Source organism: Ranitomeya variabilis, chromosome 2, assembly GCF_051348905.1.
Source record: "Ranitomeya variabilis isolate aRanVar5 chromosome 2, aRanVar5.hap1, whole genome shotgun sequence".
Lineage (NCBI taxonomy): Eukaryota > Metazoa > Chordata > Amphibia > Anura > Dendrobatidae > Ranitomeya > Ranitomeya variabilis.
The window spans coordinates 239,861,618-239,888,285 of NC_135233.1; the positions used below are offsets into that span (position 1 = coordinate 239,861,618).

The window sequence follows — 26,668 nt, forward strand, 5'->3', positions numbered from 1 at the left end:
TGCCACTATAGAGTTCAGCATGGCCACGGTCTTCCGGCTACCGGAATCTGCACTAGCCAGGGAGGTAGCCACTTCTCAGCTCTGCTCCACTGGTATTATTCTCCTGCGCTTTCTCCCTCCTGCACTCTTCTTACAAGCTGTTCGTTCTTTCTAGTTCTCTCAATCCTGGAGCTGCAGCACCTCAGGCTGCACAGCTCCAAACCCGTGTCTCTGTCTCAGACTGCTCCAGTCTGCTGTCAGGCACTCACTGCTCACTCACTTCCCTTCCAGCCAGAATATATCAGGGCAGCTCCCTTTAATCTGGGTTCAGAGCTCCCCCTTCTGGCCTGGAGTCTGAATGTGTTGTATGTAGTGTTTACCTGGTGAAAGATATCCTTCATCGCTTCCAAGCGTGACACCACTTTCCCACTTTCCCAATGCCACTGTGACGGCCAGGACCCTGGGGCGTCACACACAAATATACAGTGCTCTACACCAAGCAATACGTCAGGATTTCTGTTGGAATTCCTGATAAACAGTTTTCGGATGGGAACCCTGATTGAGCCATTCACTTTAATGAAGCCAACAGAGTCACTATGGACTCTCTGAGACCTCTGAAACCTTCGAGGTTAACTAGTTTTTTGTGCATTTCTGAAAAAGAGGACATACAGTGTCAACAGTGACTCTGTTGACTTCATTCAAGTGAATGGCTCCTTCAGGATTCCAGTCGGAATGCAGCTCTTCAGGGTATCTGCCGGAAAACCCTGATGTAGTGCTCGGCGTAGTGCATGGTATAAATGAGAAGCTAGCCTAAAGGCTGTCTTCTTAAAATGGTAGTCATTTGGAGAAGTTTCATTGTATTTGCCGTCTTCATTAAGAAGACTAACCTCTAGAAAACCACTCCTCAATGCATGATGGTGGCTCAAAAAGCCCCACAACCAATTAGTTTAATAAACAGCGTTGCAAAAAAACCCAACCCAAAACATTACATCGTTTGTGCTTCCCAGTTGACCAACCAAATATAGTTGGTCAATTGAATGAATGAATGAATGAATGAACATGTAAACGAGTGGGACTGGTCAACCAGACCGAGCACTAATGTGTGCAAGTAGCTCTCTGGCACATAGAAAGAAGTTGTTACAGAGGGAGTAAGGAAGACTTACTATTGAGAGAAGCCGCACCTACACCCAACTAGTCCCTGTACAGACTAGTCAATCTCTAAAAAAAACACCTCGGACCTTTCTCCCTAAAAGGCCATCGAGGGGTTTCTCGTGCCTCTTGAATAACCACAGGGGAGTCTGCAACACACTGCCAACAAGGGGGAGAGTAAGGTGTGCAGATGGACATGAAGACCCAGGGTAAGAAACTTAAAGCAAATTCATAAGAGGGGAGAGAGGAAATAGCAAGGAAAACAAAAAGATAAATTAAACTAGAACAACTTCACAGAAACCTAAAAGTTGTAAAAGAAAATGTTGTGGGAAGGTAGACAAACAGACACACAGCAAGAAAAATATAAGTGGTGTAAGTCTAACAGAGTAGATCCCTTCACTAAAGGGCTATGAATTCTTGGCACAAATCCACCTTGAAGTATAGCCAGTAAGGAAGTGCAGTGAAGGGATAATATATAAAGCCCCACCTAGAACATGATAGGGCAAACCAAAATGGGAAAATGGAAAACATCTGGAAAGAAGCAAACCAAGAAGGAAAAATAAAGACAGTAGTAACAATCAACATTTGGACATTTGGACGGGGAAGGAAAAGAGCAATAGCTTAACAGATAAAATAATCAACCACTAAAGAACAAGTCACCGGATCAAATTCCCAAACCGAGCCAAGACAGTAGTGTTGAGCTGGGGAGACCTCTTTTATCAAGTCAATTTGGGACACATGAAAAGGGGTTGCCTTCCTTTTTTTAAGCTACAAAAGGTTTCTATGTTGTGTTCTTGGTTTACCATACAGGTGATAGCACTGGATGAATTTTTATATTGCACAATGACCCTGCAGGCTGTCTCCACAAACCATAGCTCCTGTACTAGTTGTGCCTCGGAGGTGCCTCTGAGCAGCTAATTACACTGTGCTTGTTAAAGAAGCCAAGATCTCAAAAATAGACCTCATCACTATGCAAATTACCCTGCTCTTGCCATCTCCTGCAGAGTATGAATCCCCTGAACTCTGCGCTCAGTGTGAGAACGGCACATCTCTAGAGCCACTCATTACTCTGTAGGTGACCAGCAGAGAGCACATGAGCCCTATGTGAAGACCATACATAATATAGTGCGGTTTGTTAAAAAATAATTTGCAGACTGAAAATCGTCCAAATTAGAGTCTTTAGAGAAAAATAGACTCATTTTGTAGTTTCTGTTAAAAGTGGACACAACGTGCAACTAAAAAGGAACCTGTCAGTAGGGTTTAGGTCCCTAAACAATCCCCAACCTGTTATCTAGGACAGTAGCAGGTTCACATTGATGATCTTCTGAGAAAATAACTATGATCTCTTTATTTCAACATCTGTAAGGAGTGACAACGGTGGAGCCACTCTCTTAAAAGTCATGGTGCCCGCCCTTGCACCATGTCTAGCAGCATTCGAAGTATGTGTAATGTACAGATGAAGCCTATGCCAGTACACCACCCTTAACGGCACAGGACATGTCCTGGTGGAGATGGTTTGTGAAGATGTATATAGCCTATGGGATGTCAATCAAGCCGGGTGGGAGACTAGCACCTTTACTGTGACTTCTCCCTTGTGATTTCTTACTGTACCAAATATGTTTAGATTTTCCCAGAATACATATCAGCAACCCACAGGATGGGTGATAAATGTCTAATTGCTTGTTGGCACGCCACCAATTCTAAGGAAAGGGGTTCAAACGACCTTTTGATTGGAACAATGATCTTGCATCAATTGTAAATGTTTAAGACTGATAACAATATCCAAGCTTTGGACCAGTACTTCACATGCTTGACCACTTCTATAGTGCTAGGACCCCCAGCGATCAGATTTTGTTCTTGATGATTATGCAGAGTCAAAATTGGCCTATATCTTTTACTACCGTGGTATGTCACATGTACGACCGTAGCCAAATTGTGCATAGGGTGCCTCTGGTGCTGTTTTATGTCTTCCTTGCCTCCATAACCTGCCCTGTTACAGATTTTCCACTTGGACTCTTCTGGTAGGCATTTCTAGAAGCAATGACATATTTTGCAATCTTGCCGTTTCCAGATTTTTAAAAGAACTTACCAGCTCTCGTAGAGATTTTTTTTCCTCTTCTATTCAAATTAATTCAGACCCAGGTCTGGAAGCACATGAAATAGACCGAACTGAATTTAAATAATACATCCCCTGCTACCTAAAATAGCCAAGCTCGTTTCTGCGGCCGCCAGTCCCTCCGAAGCGCGTTGACGAATGGTTATTTGAAATGATAGCAGATTTTTTTTTATCACACGCTAATTATCAGGAGAAATATCTCCCCTTCCAGGCAGTCATTTCTTTTTTTCCTATAGTTACATAGCCCAGTGTCAATCTTCACCGCCTGGGGACCGATGACAAGTAAGCAGTTATTTAGGAATACGTTGCCATAGTGTGCTATATTAAATTTAATACATTCACCCATAAAATATTGCACATAGGACTCTGCAAACATCACCTAGTATGAAAGGTAATTTACTATCCGCAACGTTGGGGCGGAAATGATCATTTTTAATGGCAGGAAGGTTACTAAACAGTATAGTAAATCAGTGCCAAAGCAAATAGGTATGGTAACAGGAAAGCTTGTGGGACGGCAAATCAAGCATTGTACCGTGCAGTTTTGTGACCCTATAAATTGTAATTAAAAAGGGCCACTGACATGGTGCATATCCTAAAATGATATACTCAAGTAGAGTTTTAAAATCCGCTAGAATAGTAATGCGAGAAAAAAATGTAAAAAATACTCATGCTTAAGAATATAAGGTTTTCACTATGAGTTCCTATTCGTGTGCTGAGGAAAAAAACCTTAAAGGGTAGCACCGCCAAAAGCTAACGTTTCAGTATTGGGCATGGCTACATCCAATCCTATACAGTGAATATTCACATTCTAACGCTTGATCATTTTAAATCCAATATTCTGAATTAATTACAGCTTTGGAAAATCCCTGTCCCCCGACTACAGTTTGTTTTTAAAAAAACGCTAAATATGCTTAATGCACCCTCCCTGGGTCCGAGGTGAAGTTTCTTTGTTGCTCCTGGTGTCTGTTATTGTGTGCAGTGTTGGCGTCACGTTGCAGCCAGTCAGTGAGCTCAGCAGCTCTGAGCCGCTAGTGCTGTCAACTCAGGCAGAGCAGCTGAGCTTTGTCAAAGTGACATCAGCACTGCAGACAAAAAAATACTTTAAGTTTGTAATGTATTATATTTGAATATATGTGACGGGAGCTTCATTTTTATGATAATGAGCTCCGAATCCTCTGCTGTGACTTAGTTAGAATACAAAATTATATCTGCGTGCAGTCACCACAAGGGGGTGCTCACTGCAGACTGTTTTACCATTGAATTCAATATATCAAAAGTATGCAGCAAGCTTACAAGCTCCCCCTAATGGTGGCTGAAGCAGATAGAATTTTTGCAAATCATGTATGAGAAATTAGAAACTCAGACCGCTATAAAGATATAATACAGAATTAACCTGCACAAGGCCGGGAGCGAATTATGCGAAAAAGGATTAGCCAGTGAAGTTATGGAGTGTTCTGTACTGATTTTAATTGTAGCACTGTAGCTATAGTATAAAACTTCAAACTTTCAAAGGATGGGCAGTGGGTAGGAATTTAGATATTTATTTCTGAAATTTGATTGCCATAAATTAATAAGTTTACAGATTTGAAAAAGTTTTAAATTATAACGACAGAGAATATAAGAATGTTCTCAGGCAAATAGGTCCAGGGGGGCAATTGCAACCTGTCTCCTCCCATGAAATATAAACCTAGTTGCTGCAAGAAAATAGTTACTCTCATCTAAAGAAAATATCGGACGTTTTGTGTTTGTGCCAGCAGTTCCAAACTTTCCAAGCCTTCTTTGTTGTATGTGCTGCTTTTGTCCCATAGACTGTGATCTGCTTGCTTTGTGTTTTTTGGACTGATTGTTTTCTGTGTCCGTATGTCCTGTAGTGAGGGATATAGGAGATCAGTACCCTACTCTTACTTTCCATCCCTTTTTGTCTACTTCACAGATCTTGCCCACACAAATAACCATTTTTTTTCTTTTTTCTACTCTGTTTCAATCCATGATATGGTCATCCTGCATTCATTCACCGCTGCCACTCTCATTTTTATCATCATTAATTATTTATATTGCAATTATCAGCACAATTCTTCAACATTTTCTAATTACATCCTTTTTTTGCTGCACTTGTTTCGCATTCATCCTCACCCAATCCACCTTTTGCAATAACATAATGCATTTCCAGTGTTTCTGTCCATAACTTTCTTTCCTCCCTTTAGTAAACAGCAGAACTCAACCAAATGTCGGTCAGTCTGGGAGCAACGAACGACCCAAATCCGGATGCATAACTTCCGTGCCAGTTGTGAAGCCCTCTATAGTGAATTGGAACCTGAGGATCGACTGAGGTATGCAACCACGCTACGCCTTAAGCCTGACATGAAGAGTCATATGGATCGGCCATTGTTGGTCGAGTCCCAGGATTCCACAGAGACAAAAGATGGCAGCCCAGACCCACTACCTCCAAATGAAACAGATCCAGGTACTGAGGTGACTGCAGAACAAGTACCAAGAAAACATCGGCATAGAGAAAGGGGAACTACTGAAACTAATGGCGGTGGTCGAGAAAATGGAAATCACAATGGCGATTCTGGCAGCAATGAGAGAGAAGAACGTCATCGACAGCACAGAAGTCACAGCAAAGAAGGGGAAGGTGGGAAAGAAGGTGGAAGAGGAGAGCGGAACCGGAGTCAGGAAAGAGGAAAAAGACACCATCGAAGGGCTTCTCCAGAAGAGGGGGCAGAGAGAGAACATCGACGACACCGCACACACCGCCATTCTGCTGAAAGACAAGGCAAAGAAGGCAATGGGCAACCTCCAACTGCTAGCAAAGGAGAAAGAAAGTCACGACATAGAGGAGGAGGATCCAGGTCAGGCAACAGAGATAGTGACGGCACAACTCGTGTGGGAGAAAACGGCGAGGAGATTCCACGGTCACGACATCGAAATAGGCACAAAGCACTTTCTACATATGATACAGAAGAGAAAAAGGAAAACAAAGAGGGAGAATCAGGTGACAGAGAGCATCGCAACCATCGGTTGAGGTAATACTGTCTTTTTTAGTCTTTTTTAAGCACTTTTAATTTGTACTTTTGGATTGTTTGATAAACTGGAATGGCAAAGCTAGAGTAGTAATGAGCGAGTATACTCGTTACTCCAAGATTTCCCGAGAATGCTCGGGTGGTCTCCCGAGTATTTTGGCGTGCTCGAAGATTTAGTTTATGCTGACGCAGCTGCATGATTTGTGGCTGCTAGACAGCTTGAATACATGTGGGGATTGCCTGCTTGTTAGGGAATTTCCACATGTATTCAAGCTGTCTAGCAGCCACAAATCATGCAGCTGCGTCAACATAAACTAAATCTCCTGGCACGCCGAAATATTCGAAGACCACCCGAGCATGCTCGGGAAATCTCGAGTATCGAGTATACTCGCTCATCACTACCAAAGAGCAAAAACAATGGGTAGAATTTATAAGTTTGGCGTTTTCTATACTAGCTTTATACAGGAGCCTGCTAGAGCAAGGTGTACCAAATATATTAACCTTAGAAATGTGGTATCTCTTGGGCTGTCCATGCATTGGTACCCCTTGGGTTGTCCAGGCACCAGTACCCCTTGGGCTGTCCATGCATCGGTACCCCTTGGGCTGTCCAGGCACCAGTGCCCCTTGGGCTGTCCATGCATCGGTACCCCTTGGGCTGTCCAGGTACCTGTGCCCCTTGAACTGTCCATGCACTGATGCCCCTTGGGCTGTCCAGGCACCAGTGCCCCTTGGGCTCACCATGCATCGGTACTCCTTGGGCTGTCCAGGCACCTGTGCCCCTTGGACTATACATGCACCGGTGCCCCTTGGGCTGTGCATGCATCGGTGACTATTGGGCTGTCCAGGCACCTGTGTCCCTTGGGCTGTCCAGGCACCTGTGTCCCTTGGGCTGTCCAGGCACCTGTGTCCCTTGGGCTGTCCAGGCACCTGTGTCCCTCGGGCTGTCCAGGCACCTGTGTCCCTCGGGCTGTCCAGGCACCTGTGCCCCTCGGGCTGTCCAGGCACCTGTGCCCCTTGGGCTGTCCATGCAGAGGTCTGGTTACTGTACCTGACATTTTTGTTTTTGTAAAAAAAAATTGATTCTCAAAGAAATAACTCTTAGGGTATGTGGCCACGTTCAGGATTACATCTGGATTAGCTGTGGATTGAACGCTGCGTACAGCCGCAGCGTTCAACCCGCAGCGTCCAGATGTTACACCATAGTGGAGGGGATTTTATGAAATCCTGTCTCCACTATGCGTGCGAACATGCATCTGGTGGCCCTGCGTTTACAGACATGCGGCGTGTCTTTTTAGAACGCAGCATGTCGTATTCCCAATAAAAGGTAAGCAAAGTATTTAGTAAAACATAGAGGAGACCAGCAATTGTTCAGTAATTATAGATACTAATTACAGAGAATTACAATTTGATAGAGTCCATGACTTAAAGGCAACCGTCCCTTTAAGCTCCCCAGACAGATTTATTCTAATAACACTGCGATCTTTACAATAAACTTTTAATCTGCAGCACTGCATGTGCAAATGAGGCAGGACTAGTCCGACTGGGCATTTCTTTCCCAGGACTAGTCCATCCTCGGATCTGCTTCCTAGGCATGCTTCCACGGGCATAATTGTCCTGCCATAACAGGGAGTGAATGCAGGTTGTCAATCATGCCCAGTAAGGTGTGATTAGAAAGACTAGTCCCGGAAAAAAGATGTCTGGCCTGACAATCTCGCATCATTTACACTGCAGATTAAAAGTTAATTATTGGAATCACAGCAATTCCAACAAAGAAATACAGAATTAACCATAACATAATTCTGTATTTCTTTGTTGGAATTGCTGTGATTCTGAACATTGTGTATTCTCCCCCCTTCCCCTTGTACCTTTTTCCTCTTTGTTTCTCCTCCGGGGGATGTTATATGTACTTATGTACTTATTTCTTTATTGCTAATAAAAAGTTAATTGGTTAAAAAAAAAAAAGTTAATTATTCAAAGTTAGCAGCATCGACAGCTCATGGTTATAAAGAAATCTCCACCCATACACTCTATGGTAGCCTGACAGGTTCCCTTTCACTTGCCATAGACATTAGACTGTAGGGATAAGGAGCGCTTATCTTCGTAGGAGGTCTGGGCCAAAACTCATCACACATTCGCGACCAGCTTGAGGATGACTAGAAGTGAACCCACATGTTGCCGTTTGAAGTTGCCTGACTAAGCATAATAAAGTGTCTTACTTCAGTCTATATCCATTGCTGTCACATTTTCAAAGTCTTCTTCCCAGCATGTGTTCAGTTGTTTAAGCTAATATCTCCTAAGTATCTCACGCTGCAATCCTTTCTTGTATTCTCTTCAATATTCATACCGTGGTAATAAGATATTTGACTGCAGGGACCACCGTAATGAGACTGACGTTCCTGTCGGGGGGCTTCAACAGTTGCCAGAGCAGCCGGAAGATGCCGATAATGAGAAGAACGTGAACAGGATGTTCCTGCCCCACCCTGAGAGGTCCAGCCTGGTTAATATACCGGTAACCATCACAGCACCGCCGGGAGAGAGTGCCGTCATACCAAGTAAGAACGGGTCCTGGCAAGTGATGGCGCTAGCATCATGGGTGTGCCAAGTCCTTAATTTATGTTCATCTTTAACAACACTCACATCAGTAAAGGTTTGAAGGTTAATGCATAAAGTGCGCTTGCCAAGCTCTAAAACGTTTATTTACACACATATTTCTTTATATCAAGTCGTCAAACAGAATTTAATATTTTTTAATTAGTGTTAAAAGAGATTATTTGTGTATTGTTTATACCTCTGTTATCATCACAAAATTATAACGTGGAAGAAAAAGCCAAATAGAAATTTTCGGCTGATGGACTTATTAAGTTTACCATCTTAATGTCCTATTGTAACGGCAGGAAGTGGTAGGCGATGGAAATTAGATTCCATTAAAGACGACGCTGATGCATGGGGCGGCCTATACTCACATGGAGGTATAAATCATGATGGCTACAGTTCTTTCGTACAACACTTGGTGGTTGCAATTGCCGGCAGGAGCATTACAGTTAGTCTCTCAAGAAAGCAGCTACAACAACGAGGCACTAAACTGTATTCATAAGGAGGTTCAGCAATGACAAAGTGAATTGCCGTGATGTGACTGTATGATTGGCCCTTGGGTCGTGTTCCCAAATCTCAGACTGGCCCATAGAGGAACAGGTAAATCTCCCGGTGGGCCCCTCTGAAGTAGTGAGCTACCACACACCTACATTTGCAGTTCTAATACACTTTCCTTACAGACAAAGCCATCATCTAATCATTCATTAGACCAACTATCCAGTTTATTATTATTATTACTACTACATAAAATCATAAGTAAATTTAGGTACGACAGTCAGGTTATTTTTGAATGAAGCAGTCGGCCCCAAAATGAATGTTACTATTGGGCCTTTGGCGTCCAATTCTGGTGCTGGTGTTTCCTCTTCCCTCTCTGGCAGTCTCAGACCTGCATTGGGCGCATCCTGCTTCTTTCTGCAGTGAGAGTCATCACTTCTCACCTAACTGAAAAAACTCCCTCCCGATTTCTACCTTCAGCTATTCATCTTCTCACACTCTCTGGTTGGCTCTACACTGACTGCACGCTTTCTCTACAACATGCGCTAACCACTATGATACAAAAAGGCGCCTTTTTATATCATCCTCCCAGGCTTCTGCAAGTTTCATATAATTACTCTTTGACTCGTGCAGCTGTCGTCATAGTATTATAACACTAAACGTTCATATAGCACATATATCGAACGTGCAGTACAAAATTATAAACATGACATGAGTAGCAAATTGTTATCATAGCTAAACGGGAACGCATAACATGGCAACACTTATATTAGAATTATACGATGATCAGATCTCTTCTTCAAGGGATTTACTGGTTTATTAACATTGAGTAATAAATTGGTGTAGTCTAGTTAGTAGGACCCCTTCAGTAAAAGCAATCAATGTACTTTGTACTGCAGCTTGTACCACTGGACCATTCAGATGTATTAAGTGGTATGATCTTCAGTACCAGTTAAATCTGCCTACATAGACAAGCCACTGTCCCCGAATAAACTAGTAATTACAGTGCTGTGCAAATTAATTGGGACAAACCAAAAAAACACATATTTTTGAATATTTAATAATAAAATGTTATAATGCACTGTTACATACTAATTCTGAAAATTACCTTTTTCCACTGGCTAGTTGATCAAGATTTATTTATTATATATCAAAACTGGTTTGAATCACTGACTGGTAACCGACTTAAGATTTTACTTAAAAAAATGCTTTGTCCCAATTAATTTGCACAGCACTGTAGATGAAGTCCTCATACGAGTTTAAAACCTTACACAAAACCATAATTAGGCCTCATTAAAATTATTGTCAACTCAAGTTTAAAGTAGGTTTGTTTCCCAGTGCAACTTTTCGCACAGTCTGTAATTAAAGCAGCACTCCACCATTTTTTTACCCATATAATGCAGCATAGTCCACTATTAAAGAACAATGTAGAGGATATGGTCTATGCATCATGTATACTATTAGTGTTATTGCTGGGTCTCAGTGTATCATATGTGATGCATCTTTTCGTTGCAGAGTCTGTGTGTCACTTGTTATATAGATTCAGCCTGCCTCCTGCTTATAATAGGTTACTCCCTGTGCACTTTTTCAAGTATGAGTAAGGGAAGATTGATTGAATATGCTTGTCATAGGATTCACTAGATACTATGGACACAGCACTCACAGATGGTATAAACAGTGATGTTTTATAAGAGTTATTATAAGGTCATTATAAGGTCATTATTGTATGGATTCTTTTGATATACATATAGATCACTTGTGATCATATTACACAGATGTCTATAGTGAAAAGTTTAAAAACTGTATGGATGTATCTGAGCTGGGATAAAGAAGTACAATGCTAGAACAGTTAATATTTGCAAAAACTTAAAAAAATGCTGGAGTGCTACTTTGATAGTCAACATTCTTATAAATACCGTACCAAGTATTCCCAAATGTTCACTACATTTGGCCCCAATCCCAGGAACACTACCTTCCAATGCTTGAAGGTTTCTTTTTAAGGTTGCTCTTTTAGGATTTATACTCGCACTGGTCATAAAAAGGTGAAATTTTATTGAGTGATTTCAAGACTAAAAAGCTTCTGGCGTCAAGTTATTTCTGATGTGGTCATGTTCGTCTACATAAATGTACCGGCGCTCTTGGCAAAAAGAATGTTTGTTTCCAAGTCTAAGTGACAATAAAATAAAACTGATAATCCATTAAAGGCAATCTCCCACAACATCCAGCCATCAAAGTCACCCATACAGTATGAAATTATAGCGACCATATCCCGACTCATATAGAAATCTATCGAGGGATTTTCCACAATTAATCACAAATCCAACTTTGCTTTCTACTTTTCCAAAGTTTTGCTCATGTCATGTCCAAAACTCTGCACTTGAATAGATAGGCGTGTGTACAGCTTTTGTAGGTGCCAGAATAGGTTCCCACACCATTAACATATATTAAGAGACTCGGCACTCAACTTAAGTGATCACATAATTTAATGTTGTCCACACTAGTGCAGCGCCCCAGAGTCCTGGTCGTTGCAGTACTGATGCTCCACCGCTAAGGGGGGCTATGGTACCTCTGATGGCACTGAAGGAGTTCACCTGACCAGGTATCACAGACACCAATACACTTCACAGTCTGGCCTCCAGGGGGAGCTAAAGGCGCTATGTATTAGGCCACTCCTCACAGTCTGGTAAAACTGGGGGGTTGGATAGGAAGTTAGAGAGAAAGCTGACTGGGTTGGAACCAGGCAACATCCTGTGGCAGAGGGTGTTGCAGGGGAAGATTCAGGGGGGTCCCTGTCAGGGGTCGGATCCTGACAGAGGCCTAGCGAACAGAGAGAACGTTACGGGACCGCGCCTGCACCTGATGGCGGCGGTACCCTAAGAAAGGACAAGAAGCGAGGTTTATTGTGCTGAGTGAGAAACGAGATCAACGCAACAAGGAGAAACACCAGTAGGAGTCGTGTTGTAAGACGAGGCAACATCCTACTGAGGCGCGCAGCCGGTGGCCGGAACGCCGAGGAAGTATAGAGCTCCAGGCCTAACTTCAAACCTACTTCAGGACAGTCAGTTACAGGTGGGCTGTCTCACCCATATCACCTAAAAAGACATAGGGGGCAACAACAGGAGAGGGGCGACACTAGGGTCCAGGAAGAGCTCCGAGCCTACCCGTCATACGGGTGCGTCCTAGCCATATCATCTGGGGGACGAAGAAGAACATCAGAATCGAGTTGTGAGGGAACTTCAGAAACAGACACAACAGTTGTGGGGACTATCCCGTAAGCACAGCAGGGGAGGACCACAACACACAAGCGCTAGAAGGTAGGCACAGATTTCCACCTGCAAAGGGAACTCTGGAGGTGCCATCGGACCGGCCGGACTTGCGCAGCCCGGTTAACCGTATTCCGGACTGAGGATCCTGAAGCCTTCAGTAAAGAGGTAAAGAGACTGCAACCTGGTGTCCTCGTTATTTACTGCGACCTGCACCGCACCATAACATCATCACCATCCTCCACCTTCATTGTACGCCCCTCAGCAGGGTCACGGACCGGGTCTAGCCACCGTGACAACCCCAGAACAGAGACTCAGAGGCCCGGTACCAGGTACCCCTCGGCCCTGTGGCAGTGGGGGCGCTACAACTTGGCATCACGAACAGGATCTACTTAAGCCTGAAGAATCAGGTCATGTGTGCCTTGGAACTGTGATTTATTGTGCTTGGACTGTGACTTATTGCAAAGACTGTGGAGTGCCATTTGCCGCCAAAACCAGCCGCCATTACAGCGCTGAGGAGAGCGCAGGAGGAGAAGAGGGGCGTGGAGTAGGCGTGGACCAGCTGAAGAGCGCGAAAGACAATGGCCGCCCAGTCTAAACATTTTTGCATTCTGAGGACGTGTCCGTCAGCAGCCGATGTCCGCCTTCTCATCCTCTTTGGAGGGTGGAGACCATGGAGACGGGGCCGCCCACGAAAGAGACCGCGGGAAGAAGACACTGGAGAGGAAGCAAAGATGGCGACGCCGGGAGTACCGCGTGGGGATGACCCGACCCAGCATGAGGCTGCACCCCCCGACACAGCCCCAGATGCGCCATCGTTGCAGGGACTGGCCCTTACGGAGTTACCGACGGGCGGACCCAACTGGCCGCCGTCTGAGGAGTGTGTGGCCGCAGCCAAGGCCCGGCAGATAGCACGCCGCCGGGAGGCCGATGCCCGTGTGACCGCTCGGCTGGGCCAGCCTACGGAAGTCCGCCTAACTCCGGTGTCTCCTGCTTCCTCCATCCCGGCCGTGGCAGAGTGCGAGCTACAGGCACAGGGCCCGAGGATCCTGCCGGAGGCAGAACATCTGCGGCGCCTGATGACGGCGTGGAGGAATAGACCCCAACCTGCGGTCCAGATTGACCTGACGGATGCTGAGGAGGTTCCCCCGTCACACTGGGGTGTGGTGGTGTTTTTCAACTCCCGGGAAGGACGGGGAGTTATACAAGAAATTGGAGAGCCACTGCGGGTCCGTGTGGATCGGGAAGAGGTGGAACCCTGCGGGGGAAGGTACAGTCACGACCTGGAGCCCGGAGACGCGGTAACTTACACCCGGTGGAGGAGGGAGGTTGGCTGGATAGCTCGGGGTGTCCAGCGGTGCGTCGCACTCCAGGCTGCTGCCGGGACGTCGGAGGACGAGCCTCCTGCAGGGAAGATGCCGGAACCTGCCCCCGCGGAACCCCAGGGAATCCAGGCCCGCTGCTACGGGTCGTGCTCACCCACGAGCGAGGAGGGTGTCCCGACGAGGAATCCTGTCATTGCTGAATCCAGGACTGGTCCTTGTCACGCCACCACGACCCGTCTGCCAGGTGAGGCCCGGAAGGAGGCCGCCTCCTGCTCAGCCAGAAACTGAGTAAGCAAGAATGCTTCATCATTTGTAAATAGTTGACTGTTTGCCTTTTTGCTGTTTTGCTGCTATAACCCGACTAGGGTTAACTCTTAAAGGGATCCCTTTGTTTACCCGGGATCCCTTCTTCTGCTTTTGTTTTTGTTTTCGTCTTATCATTGTTGAAAGAACTGCTGGATCATGAACACTGCATGATTACAAACTCATTGTAAATAGTTTGCACCTTCTTAAAGGTGCCCTCTACTGGTTTTACAAAAGAAAGGACTCTTTGCGAAGAAACTGGTCCTGGAAACAGCACCGGAGTCCTTACTGCATACGGACTTGCAGCTTGAGAAGTTGCACTACCTCATAGAGACTTGGTCCCTTCTTAAAGGGGACGTTCATCGATAGCACTTAGAGAATGATGATACTTTAACAGAAGAAGTAATAATGCTGACATGTAGCAGTTATATGTAGTTAGCTAGTTAATTGTAAGGAATGTTTAATAATGTGTTAGAGAATGAGGACAGGAAGTGAACCCGTACGGGGTTAGTCGGTGAGTCCTCCTAGGAGCCATACAGAGATGGCTCAGTGATCCTGAAATGAGAGATGGATGATACGTTCTATACTGTGTATAGTAGCAGAAAGGCAGACGGCCCGGGCGGAAAGGGGCGGTCCTGCAACAGAACGAGAGGCAGTAGGCCTGGGGCAGATAGACAGGCGGTCCTGCAGATGTAAGGATGGAAAATGAAGGAAAAGTTGATTAGCCTTATAGTGTTTTATAAGAAGGTCTTTAGTGGATTCAGCGTGTACGTCCTTAAAGGCAACGTTAAATTATTGTTCACAAATTTGCACTTAGTAGAATACCCGGTTGGGTAAGAGAAGTTATTTATACTATGTTATTTAGAGTAATTAACCATGTTTGTAAAGTTCAAGTGTCCTTACCTCCCATAAAGGGAAGCTATGTTCAAATTTGCTTATTGTTACTGCATTTCAAAATTGTATGTCTTTTTGCTGACATGTATTGTTGTTTTCTTCCCAGTCCAGGAGTACTGGATTTAACCGGGGGGGAGTGCAGCGCCCCAGAGTCCTGGTCGTTGCAGTACTGATGCTCCGCCGCTAAAGGGGGCTATGGTACGTCTGATGGCACTGAAGGAGTTCACCTGACCAGGTATCACAGACACCAATACACTTCACAGTCTGGCCTCTAGGGGGAGCTAAGAGCGCTATGTATTAGGCCACTCCTCACAGTCTGGTAAAACTGGGGGTTGGATAGGAAGTTAGAGAGAAAGCTGACTGGGTTGGAACCAGGCAACATCCTGTGGCAGAGGGTGTTGCAGGGGAAGATTCAGGGGGGTCCCTGTCAGGGGTGGGATCCTGACAGAGGCCTAGTGAACAGAGAGAACGTTACGGGACCGTGCCTGCACCTGATCGCGGCAGTACCCTAAGAAAGGACAAGAAGCGAAGTTTATTGTGCTGAGTGAGAAACGAGATCAACGCAACAAGGAGAAACACCAGTAGGAGTCGTGCTGTAAGACGAGGCAACATCCTACTGAGGCGCGCAGCCGGTGGCCGGAACGCCGAGGAAGTATAGAGCTCCAGGCCTAACTTCAAACCTACGGCAGGACAGTCAGTTATAGGCGGGCTGTCTCACCCAAATCACCTAAGAAGACATAGGGGGCAACAACAGGAGAGGGGCGACACTAGGGTCCAGGAAGAGCTCCGAGCCTACCCGTCATATTGGTGCGTCCTAGCCATATTATCTGGGGGACGAAGAAGAACATCAGAATCGAGTTGTGAGGGAACTTCAGAAACAGACACAACAGTTGTGGGGACTATCCCGTAAGCACAGCAGGGGAGGACCACAACACACAAGCGCTAGAAGGTAGGCACAGATTTCCACCTGCAAAGGGAACTCTGGAGGTGCCATCGGACCGGCCGGACTTGCGCAGCCCGGTTAACCGTATTCCGGACTGAGGATCCTGAAGCCTTCAGTAAAGAGGTAAAGAGACTGCAACCTGGTGTCCTCGTTATTTACTGCGACCTGCACCGCACCATAACATCATCACCATCCTCCACCTTCATTGTACGCCCCTCAGCAGGGTCACGGACCGGGTCTAGCCACCGTGACAACCCCAGAACAGAGACTCAGAGGCCCGGTACCGGGTACCCCTGGGCCCTGCGGCAGTGGGGGCGCTACACTAGTAGTAAGTAAAACGTTTCGGTCTTACATCAGACCTTCATCAGTTACAGGACAAAGTAAGGTTATTAGATCAGGTGGACCAATAATCTTGGTTGGAGATCACTAGATCATTAAACATTCCATGACATGAAAAAGTGGGGCAAGGATTGTCAGACCTGTGCACATATAGGGTTAAGTGCGACAGTGCGACATGCCTCAGTGGCATGTGCGGACACGGTGTCCGCCGCTGGTTTAATGATCTAGTGATCTCCAACCAAGATTATTGGTCCACCTGATCTAATAACCTTACTTTGTCCTGTAACTGATGAAGGTCTGATGTAAGACCGAAACGTTATACTTACTACTAGTGTGGACAACATTAAATTATCTGATCACTTAAGTTAAGTGCCAAAACTCTGCACTTGTCTCAGGCCGCTGCTGGTCTCAGCAACGTAATAGACATCATAACGTAACACATGTCGAGATGGTTGTGCCCAAGGAGAACATAGAGAATGGATTGTGCCATTGAGATACTAGTCGGGGGTTAGTTGGGCATGATCGAACTTGAAGTCAGAGAGAGATGGGAACTGCCGTTGCCATAAGGGCCACATGTACAAAAATCCGTGCATGCTGGTGGCATCGGGTTTGACTGCAAGAACCAGCAAAAGTTCAAAACAAGATATATAAGGCCACAGGGACTTTCCCTTAAAAAAACACTTTGGTTTTGTAAAACCTACTATAAGATCAGGACAGAACCTCCCAATGTTCTTCAATCTCAAATAAAAATAAAAAAGATGAGGTGACTTACAGGGAACTTGGCATGTAAAAAGAATGCTATTAACCTGCAGATGTGGAGTTAGTCTGCCAATAAATAGCATTCTGATGCTGCCCAGCGCCCATACTGAGAGTCCCGATGCCGGGAGGAAATTAACTTTATTCCTCCCGGCAGCCTCAGGCTCTCAGTCATAGGGGTGGGCCAACGCGACTTCAGTCTGCTCAGTGCATAGTTAGTGCCGGGCGCGGTTCGGTTATTGCCTCCACTCACTATACACTGACCAGTTACTGAAACAGTGCCGGCCCACCCCTACGGGCAGGTGCACATGACTGTTTTCTCTCCATCAGAGAAGGTGGTCTGATTGTGCTGATGGGAATTTGATCAGAATGGCATTAGATTTTCTCGGAGGTGGAGAGAAAAAAGGAAAAGTTCCTCCACCTTCTCCATTCTGTCAGTCCATGATAATCGAAATGCGCTCTGATGTCATCTTCTTGTGGTCCAATGTTATCCATGGACCCATAGACTTGCATTGCCAATTTTGAAATGACACTCAGATAAAATTCGGAAACGTCGCCGATTTTTTTTTTCCCCAGACCACTTGGTTCGAGGAAACAATTGGACATGTGCACAACCCCAGAGAATAACATGGGTATGAATGCTATCCACGAAAACAACTTATAGCACTCATCCAATATGATATGTCATGTGCATGAGTCCTATGACTGAAAGCACAAGGATCCATCGAGGAAAAAAGTTCATTTCTACCCGGCCTCAGGGCTCTCAGGGCAGGCGCCCGGCAGCATCAGAACGCTGTTAACGTATAGATTAACTCTGTATCTACAGGGATCAGCGTTTTTTACATGACAGGTTCCCTTTAAGCCAAACCTTTTGGTCTAAGTCTTGCACCCATTTGTTCCCTGTTGAAAATGGAGGTGGCACCAATTTTGTCCTGCCAGGCCTCCGCCAATCTTTATTTTAAAACACTGGAGACAGTCGTTTAAGTGACTGGTTTCTGTTCTGATTTGTTGTTTTTTTCTTGATTATTTTTAGTATTATTATTGTTCTTTTCACATCACTTGCTTTTTAATTTAGTAAATAATGTGGAGTTCGAGGTCAAATCTGAAGAGAAAAAGGAGATGGAAGTTGATGACTTGACCAAAAATGGACCGAAGCAGATCTTACCATACAGTTCCATGTTCATCTTCAGTTCCACCAACCCGTGAGTACTAAGAACCCCGGGTTTTACTAGGATAGCAGCAATGTATTTATTTTCATTGGGCCTCAAGCATAATATTGTTCTTGGACCTAAAGAGTCAATCAGTGAAATTTATCAACTTTTTTTCTAATAGTAAATAGTTGTTTCTCTTAGGCTAGGTTCACATTGCGTTAGTGGGTGATCGCTAACGGACAGCGTTGCACGGCGAAAATGTCGCAATTAACGCCGTGCAACGGGTCCGTTAGCGCACCCATTGACAGCAATGTAAATTTAGCCTGCAGCGCATCACTAGCGCGTGCCTTTTTCGGCTCGCGCTAGTGATGTGCCGTTCTTCTGTGACGCGCCTCGGACGCTGCTTGCAGCGTCCGCGGCGCGCCCGAGGTCCATTCCCCGCTCTCGCAGATCGGGGATCTGCGAGAGCGGGGACGATAACGCGACCCCTGAACGCGGCCCCTAAATAAACATTGCGTTAGTGCAATCCGCTAGCGCTAGCGCTAAACGGATTGCCCTAACGCAATGTGAACCTAGCCTTATTAAATCTCCCCATTCTGTTGTTGTACCTCAAAGAGGGTGATTGTCCATGTGTCATTGTTTTCTAGGAAACCGGATGTGTGTAGTATATGTGCGCTTTGGATGGCAAATTTTTTGCTTTACGTTTTGAGGAATAATGTCCTGCAGGCTACTGAGAGCTGTTTTGACAAAACATTTTTGTTTGTATTTTTTCTATCAATAAGCTGCACAAAGTTATCCTGAGTGTTACAATTTCTTTGTTTTTATTTTTTATTCTTGCAGAGTCCGCCGCTTGTGCCATTACATTGTCAATATGCGCTACTTTGAAATGGTCATACTGCTGGTGATTGCACTGAGTAGCATTGCACTAGCTGCAGAGGATCCTGTTCAAGCTGATTCCCCCCGTAATGATGTAGGTACCCTTCTAAAAAATAAGGGAAGACTGTCTCTACATACAAGAATATAACTGCTATAACACTTTTGTTCATTGCAACCGGTATTAATGAAATTATATTCTTTTACATAGGAGCCAGCATAACTACTATAATACTGCTCCCTATGTACAACAATATAGCTACTATAATACTGCCTGCTTTGTACACGTATATAACTACTATAATACTGCTCCCTATGTACAAGAATATAACTACTATAATACTGCCTGCTTTGTACACGAATATAACTACTATAATACTGCTCCCTATGTACAAGAATATCACTACTATAATACTGCCTGCTTTGTACACGAATATAACTACTATAATACTGCTCCCTATGTACAAGAATATAACTACTATAATACTGCCTGCTTTGTACACGAATATAACTACTATAATACTGCTCCCTATGTATAAGAATATAACTACTATAATACTGCCCCCTATGTACAAGAATATAACAACTATAATACTGCCCCTATATACAAGAATATAACTACTATAATACTGCTCCTATGTACAAGAATATAACCACTATAATACTGCCCCTATATACAAGAATATAACTACTATCATACTGCTCCTATATACAAGAATATAACTACTATAATACTGCCACTATGTGCAACAATATAACTACTATAATACTGCCTGCTATGTACAATAATATAACTACTATAATACTGCTCCCATGTACAACAATATAACTACTATAATACTGCCTGCTTTGTACACGAATATAACTACTATAATACTGCTCCCTATGTACAAGAATATCATTACTATAATACTGCTCCCTATGTACAAGAATATAACTACTATAATACTGCCCCTACATACAAGAATATAACTACTATAATACTGCTCCTATGTACAAGAATATAACTACTATAATACTGCCCCTTATGTACAAGAATATAACTACTATAATACTGCTCCTATATACAAGAATATAACTACTATAATACTGCCACTATGGGCAACAATATAACTACTATAATACTGCCTGCTATGTACAATAATATAACTACTATAATACTGCCCACTATGTACAAGAATATCACTAATACAGTATAATACTGCTCCTATGTATAAGAATATAACTACGATAATACTGTCCCCTATGTACAAGAATATCACTACTATAATACTGCCCGCCATGTACAAGAATATAACTACTATAATACCACTCGCTATGTACAAGAATATCACTACTGTAATACTGCCCCCTATGTACAAGAATATAACTACTATAATACTGCCCCTATGCACAAGAATATAACTAATATAATACTGTCCCCTATGTACAGGAATATCACTACTATAATACTGCTTCCTATTTACAAGAATATAACTACTATAATTCTGCCACCCATGTACAAGAATATAACTACTATAATACTGCCCCTATGTACAAGTATATCACTACTATTATACTGCCCCTATGTACAATAATATAACTACTATAAGGGTACGTTCACACTGGGAGATTTTTTTCTGCAGCAAAACCTGGTTTATTGGCAGGAAAGAAGCTGCTGCAAAAACGCATGTTTTGGTGCGGTTTTGGTGCATTTTTTTCATGCGTTTTTGGGGCTAACTTGTGTCTCTTTGTGCATGCTAATAAAGTTGAGTGCTCTCAGAGAAAAAAAAAAACATACCTCTAGATCCTTTGAAAAGCCAGCATTTCATGTGCTGCATACAGTAAAATCAGGTTAGAATAGAAGAGATATATACACATAGAATACATAGATATATAGATGTCAGTGGCACACACATATACTTTATCTAATATATAAAGCTGAATGTGTGTGTGTGTGTATGTATGTATGTATGTATGTATGTCCGGGATTGGCATCTGAACCGTAGCAGCTACAGCCACAAAATTTTGCACAGTCACACGTCTGGACCCCGAGAGCGTCATAGGCTATGTTGTGAGGTGAAATTTTAACCCCGCGCTTTCCAATTCACCAAACAATTTTGCCCCTATCTACATAATGGGGAAAAAGTGAAAGGAAAAGTGTTGGAGGCGTCGCAGCTACAGGCACAAAATTTTGCACAGTCACACGTCTGGACCCTGAGAGCGTCAAAGCTATATTGTGAGGTGAAATTTTAACCCCGCGCTTTCCAATTCACCAAACAATTTTGCCCCTATCTACATAATGGGGAAAAAATGAAAGGAAAAGTGTTGGAGGCAAATTAACAGCTGCCAGATGTGAACAAGGGGGACTTAAAGAATGACAGCGATGGCACCAAAGAGTATATACTGTACAGTTGCTAAGGTGGGGCCCCAACATGGGATAATCACACCACCACGGGGATATGAACACACACACAAAATGCGCCACACACTACCACGTGCTCGAACACATATACCACCCTCAGTGCACATTTCACCACACATACACCAACCTCGCCACATAAAAGTAGAAACACAAAAGTCGCCGCTCAAAACTCGCCACGCGCAAAACTCTCCACATGCAAAACTCGCCACACGTGCAAAACTCGCCACACGCAAAACTTGCACACGCAGAAAAATTGCCACACGCAGAAAAATTGCCACATGCACAAAAGTTGCAACACATGCAAAAGTTGCCTCACACAAAACTTGCACATACTCAAAAGGCACCACACATAAAACTCGCCACGCGCAAAACTCGCCATGCGCAAAACTTGCTGCACACAACTTGCTACACTAACCTGTCACATGCAACTCGACACACAAAAAGTTGCTACACGCATGTCGCCACACAAAACTCATCTCACAAAAGTCCCTACATGCATGTCGCCACACGCAACTCAACACACACAACTTGACACACGAAACTCGCCCTAAAACACACACAAGTCTGGTATCCTTCAAAAATAAAAATCTGATTAATAAGCAGACAAACTACAAGAGCAACAAATGTACCATATAGGAATCCGGCAGCTGTCAGTCACATGACCAGTCTATTATGTGTATGTGTGAGCTAATATATACTGCCAGGGGGTGGGCTTACTGTTGGCTGGGGATTTATCAGGCTGCCATTTTAGCTTACAAATACTGAGGTAAAAATACTGACCAAATAACGTGTGAACGAGGGCTAATACAGGAGGAGATGACATACAGCTATATACTATATACAGGAGATGACACACAGGTATATACTATTTACAGGGGAGATGACACACAGGTATATACTATATACAGGAGGAGATGACACACAGATATATACTATATACAGGAGAGATGACACACAGGTATATACTATATAGAGGAGGAGATGACATACAGGTACATACTACATACAGGAGGAGATGACATACAGGTATATACTATATACAGGAGGAGATGACACACAGGTATATACTATATACAGGAGCAGATTACCTACAGGTATATAGTATATACAGGAGGAGATGACACAGGTATATGCTATGTATAGGAGGAGATGACATACAGGTATATACTATATACAGGAGATGACACACAGATATATACTATATATAGGTGAGATGACACACAGGTATATACTATATACAGGAGATTACATACAGGTATATCTAATATATAAAGCTGAATGTGTGTATGTATGTATGTGTGTATGTCCGGGATTGGCATCTGTACCGTCGCAGCTACAGCCACAAAATTTTGCACAGTCACACGTCTGGACCCCGAGAGCGTCATAGGCTATGTTGTGAGGTGAAATTTTAACCCCGCGCGTTCCAATTCACCAAACAATTTTGCTCCTATCTACATAATGGGGAAAAAGTGAAGGGAAAAGTGTTGGAGGAAAATTGACAGCTGCCAGATGTGAACAATGAGGACTTAAAGAATGAGAGCGATGGCGACAAAGAGTATATACCGTACAGTTGCTAAGGTGGGGCCCCGACATGGGATACTCACCACACACGGGGATATGAACACAAACACAAAATGCGCCACACACTACCACGTGCTTGAACACATATACCACCCTCAGCACACATTTCACCACACACACACACCAACCTCGCCACATAAAAGTCGAAACACAAAAGTCACCACTCAAAACTCGCTACATGCAAAACTCGCCATATGCAAAACTAGGCTCACGCAAAACTCGCCACACGTTCAAAACTCACCTCATGGAAAACTCACCTCATGCAAAACTTGCACACACAGAAAAATTGCCACATGTACAAAAGTTGCACCACATGCAAAAGTTGCCTCACACAAAACTTGCACATACTCAAAATGCACCACACATAAAACTCGCCACGTGCAAAACTCGCCATGCACAAATCTTGCTGCACACAACTTGCTACACTAACCTGTCACATGCAACTCAACACACAAAATGTTGCTACACGCATGTCGCCACACAAAACTCATCTCACAAAAGTCGCTACATGCATGTCGCCACACGCAACTCAACACACACAACTTGACAAATAAAACTCGCCCTAAAACACACACAAGTCTGGTATTGTCCTTCAAAAATAAAAATCTGATTAATAAGCAAACTACAAGAGCAACAAATGTACCATATAGGAAATACGGCAGCTGTCAGTCACATGACCTGTCTATTATGTGTATGTGTGAGCTAATATATACTGCCAGGGGGGAGGGCTTCCTGTTGGCTGGGGATTTATCAGGCTGCCAATAGCAACCAATCACAGCTCAGCTTCTATTTTGCTACAGTTAATTAACCTGAGCTCTGATTGGTTAATATAGGCAACAAAGACATTCTCAGTATAACAAAGCTAATATATGTTGTGAAATGCTTCTATTTGCTTAGTTTTTGCCTTTTAATAATTACATTTCTATCTATTTGTTTTGTGGTTTTTGTGTGCAGAATAAATTTTTGTTAACACATTCTATTTTGCTAACAGCAGTCATTAACCCGGGCGAAGCCGGGTAGTACAGCTAGTATGTATATATATTACATAGATAGATAGAAGAAAGGCCCGTAATTCATCTGCCGTGTACTGTAAAATCACTGCAGGAGCCGACAGGATAGAAGAGATGGATTACATATAGTAAATACAAATGGAATAGGTTGATACATAGATGTCAGTGACATATACAATTAGTACAGTGTGTGTGCAGCTTATTGTACATGTATTTAATTAATAAAAGATTATTTTTCATAAAAAAAATTCTGTGTGCTCCTGCATACAGTAATTTTTGTAAATACAGTGAAAGCTGACGGCTGGGGGCAGATGTTTATAGCCTGGGAAGGGGGTAATACACATGGAGCTTCCCAGGCTATTAAAATGGGGGACCCCCCAAAAGATGACATGGGGTCCCCCTACAATTAGGAACCAGCAAAGGCTATGCAGACAGCTGCCCGCTGATATTAATAGCCTAGGAAGGGGCCATGGATACTGCCCCCCATGCTAAAAACATCAGCTCTCAGTCGCCTCTAATCTGCACCAATTCTGGCACTTGGCCTTGCTCTTCCCACTTGCCCTGCAGCGGTCGCAAGTGGGGTGATAGTTGGGGTGAGTTGATGTCACCTTTGTATTTTCCGGTGACATCAAGCCCTTAGGTTAGTAATGGAGAGGCATCAATAAGACGCCCCCATTACTAACCCCATAGTCATATTGTATAAAAACTCACACACCCAGAATAAAGTCCTCTAATTGAAGGAATGACACAGACTCCTTTAATAAATCTTAATTAAACCATACTTAGGACCTCGCCAATTCCGTCGACACCCTTGTCATCTGCAAAAGAGTTAAAAATAAAAAACAACAATATCCCTTTATCCCTTACCTCTCCGTCGTTCTGTCCCATGCCATAGTCCATGTCTAGGAGATTAACAGTTTTAAACCTGGACAGTGCCAAGATGCAACCGTCCAGGCTGAGAACCACTGGTTAGTGAGATGCTGCGCTCGCAGCATCAGTCAGTGGCGTATCCAGGGGGGGGCAGCCGGGGTATGTGCCCCGGGTGCAGCCAACAGGGGGGCGCCAGCAGGCCACCTGTTGCGGCGGCGGTCCAAGGAGAAGGCTCCCCGTCGGCAGAATTCTGCCGCCCCCACACTGAGATGCTTCCGTTCTCTGAGCCGGCTGTCAAATTGACAGCCGGCTCAGAGAAAGTGCTGCGCATCGGTTCTATGCCAGGGGCCTCAAACACGTGGCCCCCGGGCCGCATGTGGCCCCTGAGGCAGGCATCTGCGGCCCGACGTGCACGTTAGATGAGAGGAGGCAGCACGGAGCTCTGGGACTTTTGCAGCTGCTGGAGAGCCGCCCACAATGCGTCGCCATGGATACGCAGTGTCTTCCGACCTTCCAGTGCCTGAAGAATGAGCCTCCAAACCGGAAGTGTGCAGCACCTGCCACCTGGAGCAAAGGATTGCGGGGGGATGCAGAGCCTGGCTGGGAGGACAAGGTATGGGCTCTTATATACTGCGTGGGCTGTGTTATATACTACGGGGGCTGCTATATTACTATGTGGGCTGCTATATTACTATGTGGGCTGCTATATTACTATGTGGGCTGCTATATTGCTATGTGGGCTGCTATATTGCTATGTGGGCTGCTATATTACTATGTGGGCTGCTATATTACTATGTGGGCTGCTATATTACTATGTGGGCTGCTATATTACTATGTGGGCTGCTATATTACTATGTGGGCTGCTATATTACTATGTGGGCTGCTATATTACTATGTGGGCTGCTATATTACTATGTGGGCTGCTATATTACTATGTGGGCTGCTATATTACTATGTGGGCTGCTATATTGCTATGTGGGCTGCTATATTACTATGTGGGCTTCTATATTACTATGTGGGCTGCTATATTACTATGTGGGCTACTATTTACTATGTGGGCTGCTATATACTATGTGGGCTGCTATATACTATGTGGGCTGCTATTTACTACGTGGGCAGTGCTGTATAGTACTATGTGGGCAGTGCTATATACTACTATGTGGGCTATGCTGTATACTACTGTGTGGGCTGTGCTGTATACTACTGTGTGGGCTGTGCTGTATACTACTGTGTGGGCTGTGCTGTATACTACTGTGTGGGCTGTGCTGTATACTACTATGTGAGGACTGAAGCAAGGCCAGGGGGCTGGATGGGTGCAATGTCCTGATTTCTGACCCCATAATGTGCTCAGATTTCTTCTGCCCCCCTAATGTCCTGATTTCTGCCCCCATCCCCCCATATGTTGCTCAGATTTCTCCACCACATGCAACTGCACCCAGGAAGGGAGGGGATGGGGGCAGGAATCAGGACATTATGGGGCAGAAGAAATCTGAGGACATTATAGGAGGCAGAAATCTGAGGGGGGGGGGGGGGCGCCAAACTGATCCTTCGCCCCGGGTGCAGGAAAAGCTAGATACAGCACCGGCATCAGTGACTAGCGGT

At 44.4% G+C, this 26,668-nt stretch overlaps 1 protein-coding gene across 1 annotated transcript in view; it reads left to right on the forward strand.

The window, feature by feature from the left end:
* CACNA1B (calcium voltage-gated channel subunit alpha1 B) overlaps positions 1-26,668 on the forward strand; it is a 386,102-nt gene that overhangs the window by 237,654 nt on the left and 121,780 nt on the right. The window contains exons 20-23 of the mRNA XM_077284262.1: positions 5,449-6,270; positions 8,638-8,819; positions 18,253-18,379; positions 19,169-19,298. Of these exons, the coding sequence (XP_077140377.1) occupies positions 5,449-6,270; positions 8,638-8,819; positions 18,253-18,379; positions 19,169-19,298 (1,261 nt within the window). The remainder of the gene's footprint in view (positions 1-5,448; positions 6,271-8,637; positions 8,820-18,252; positions 18,380-19,168; positions 19,299-26,668) is intronic.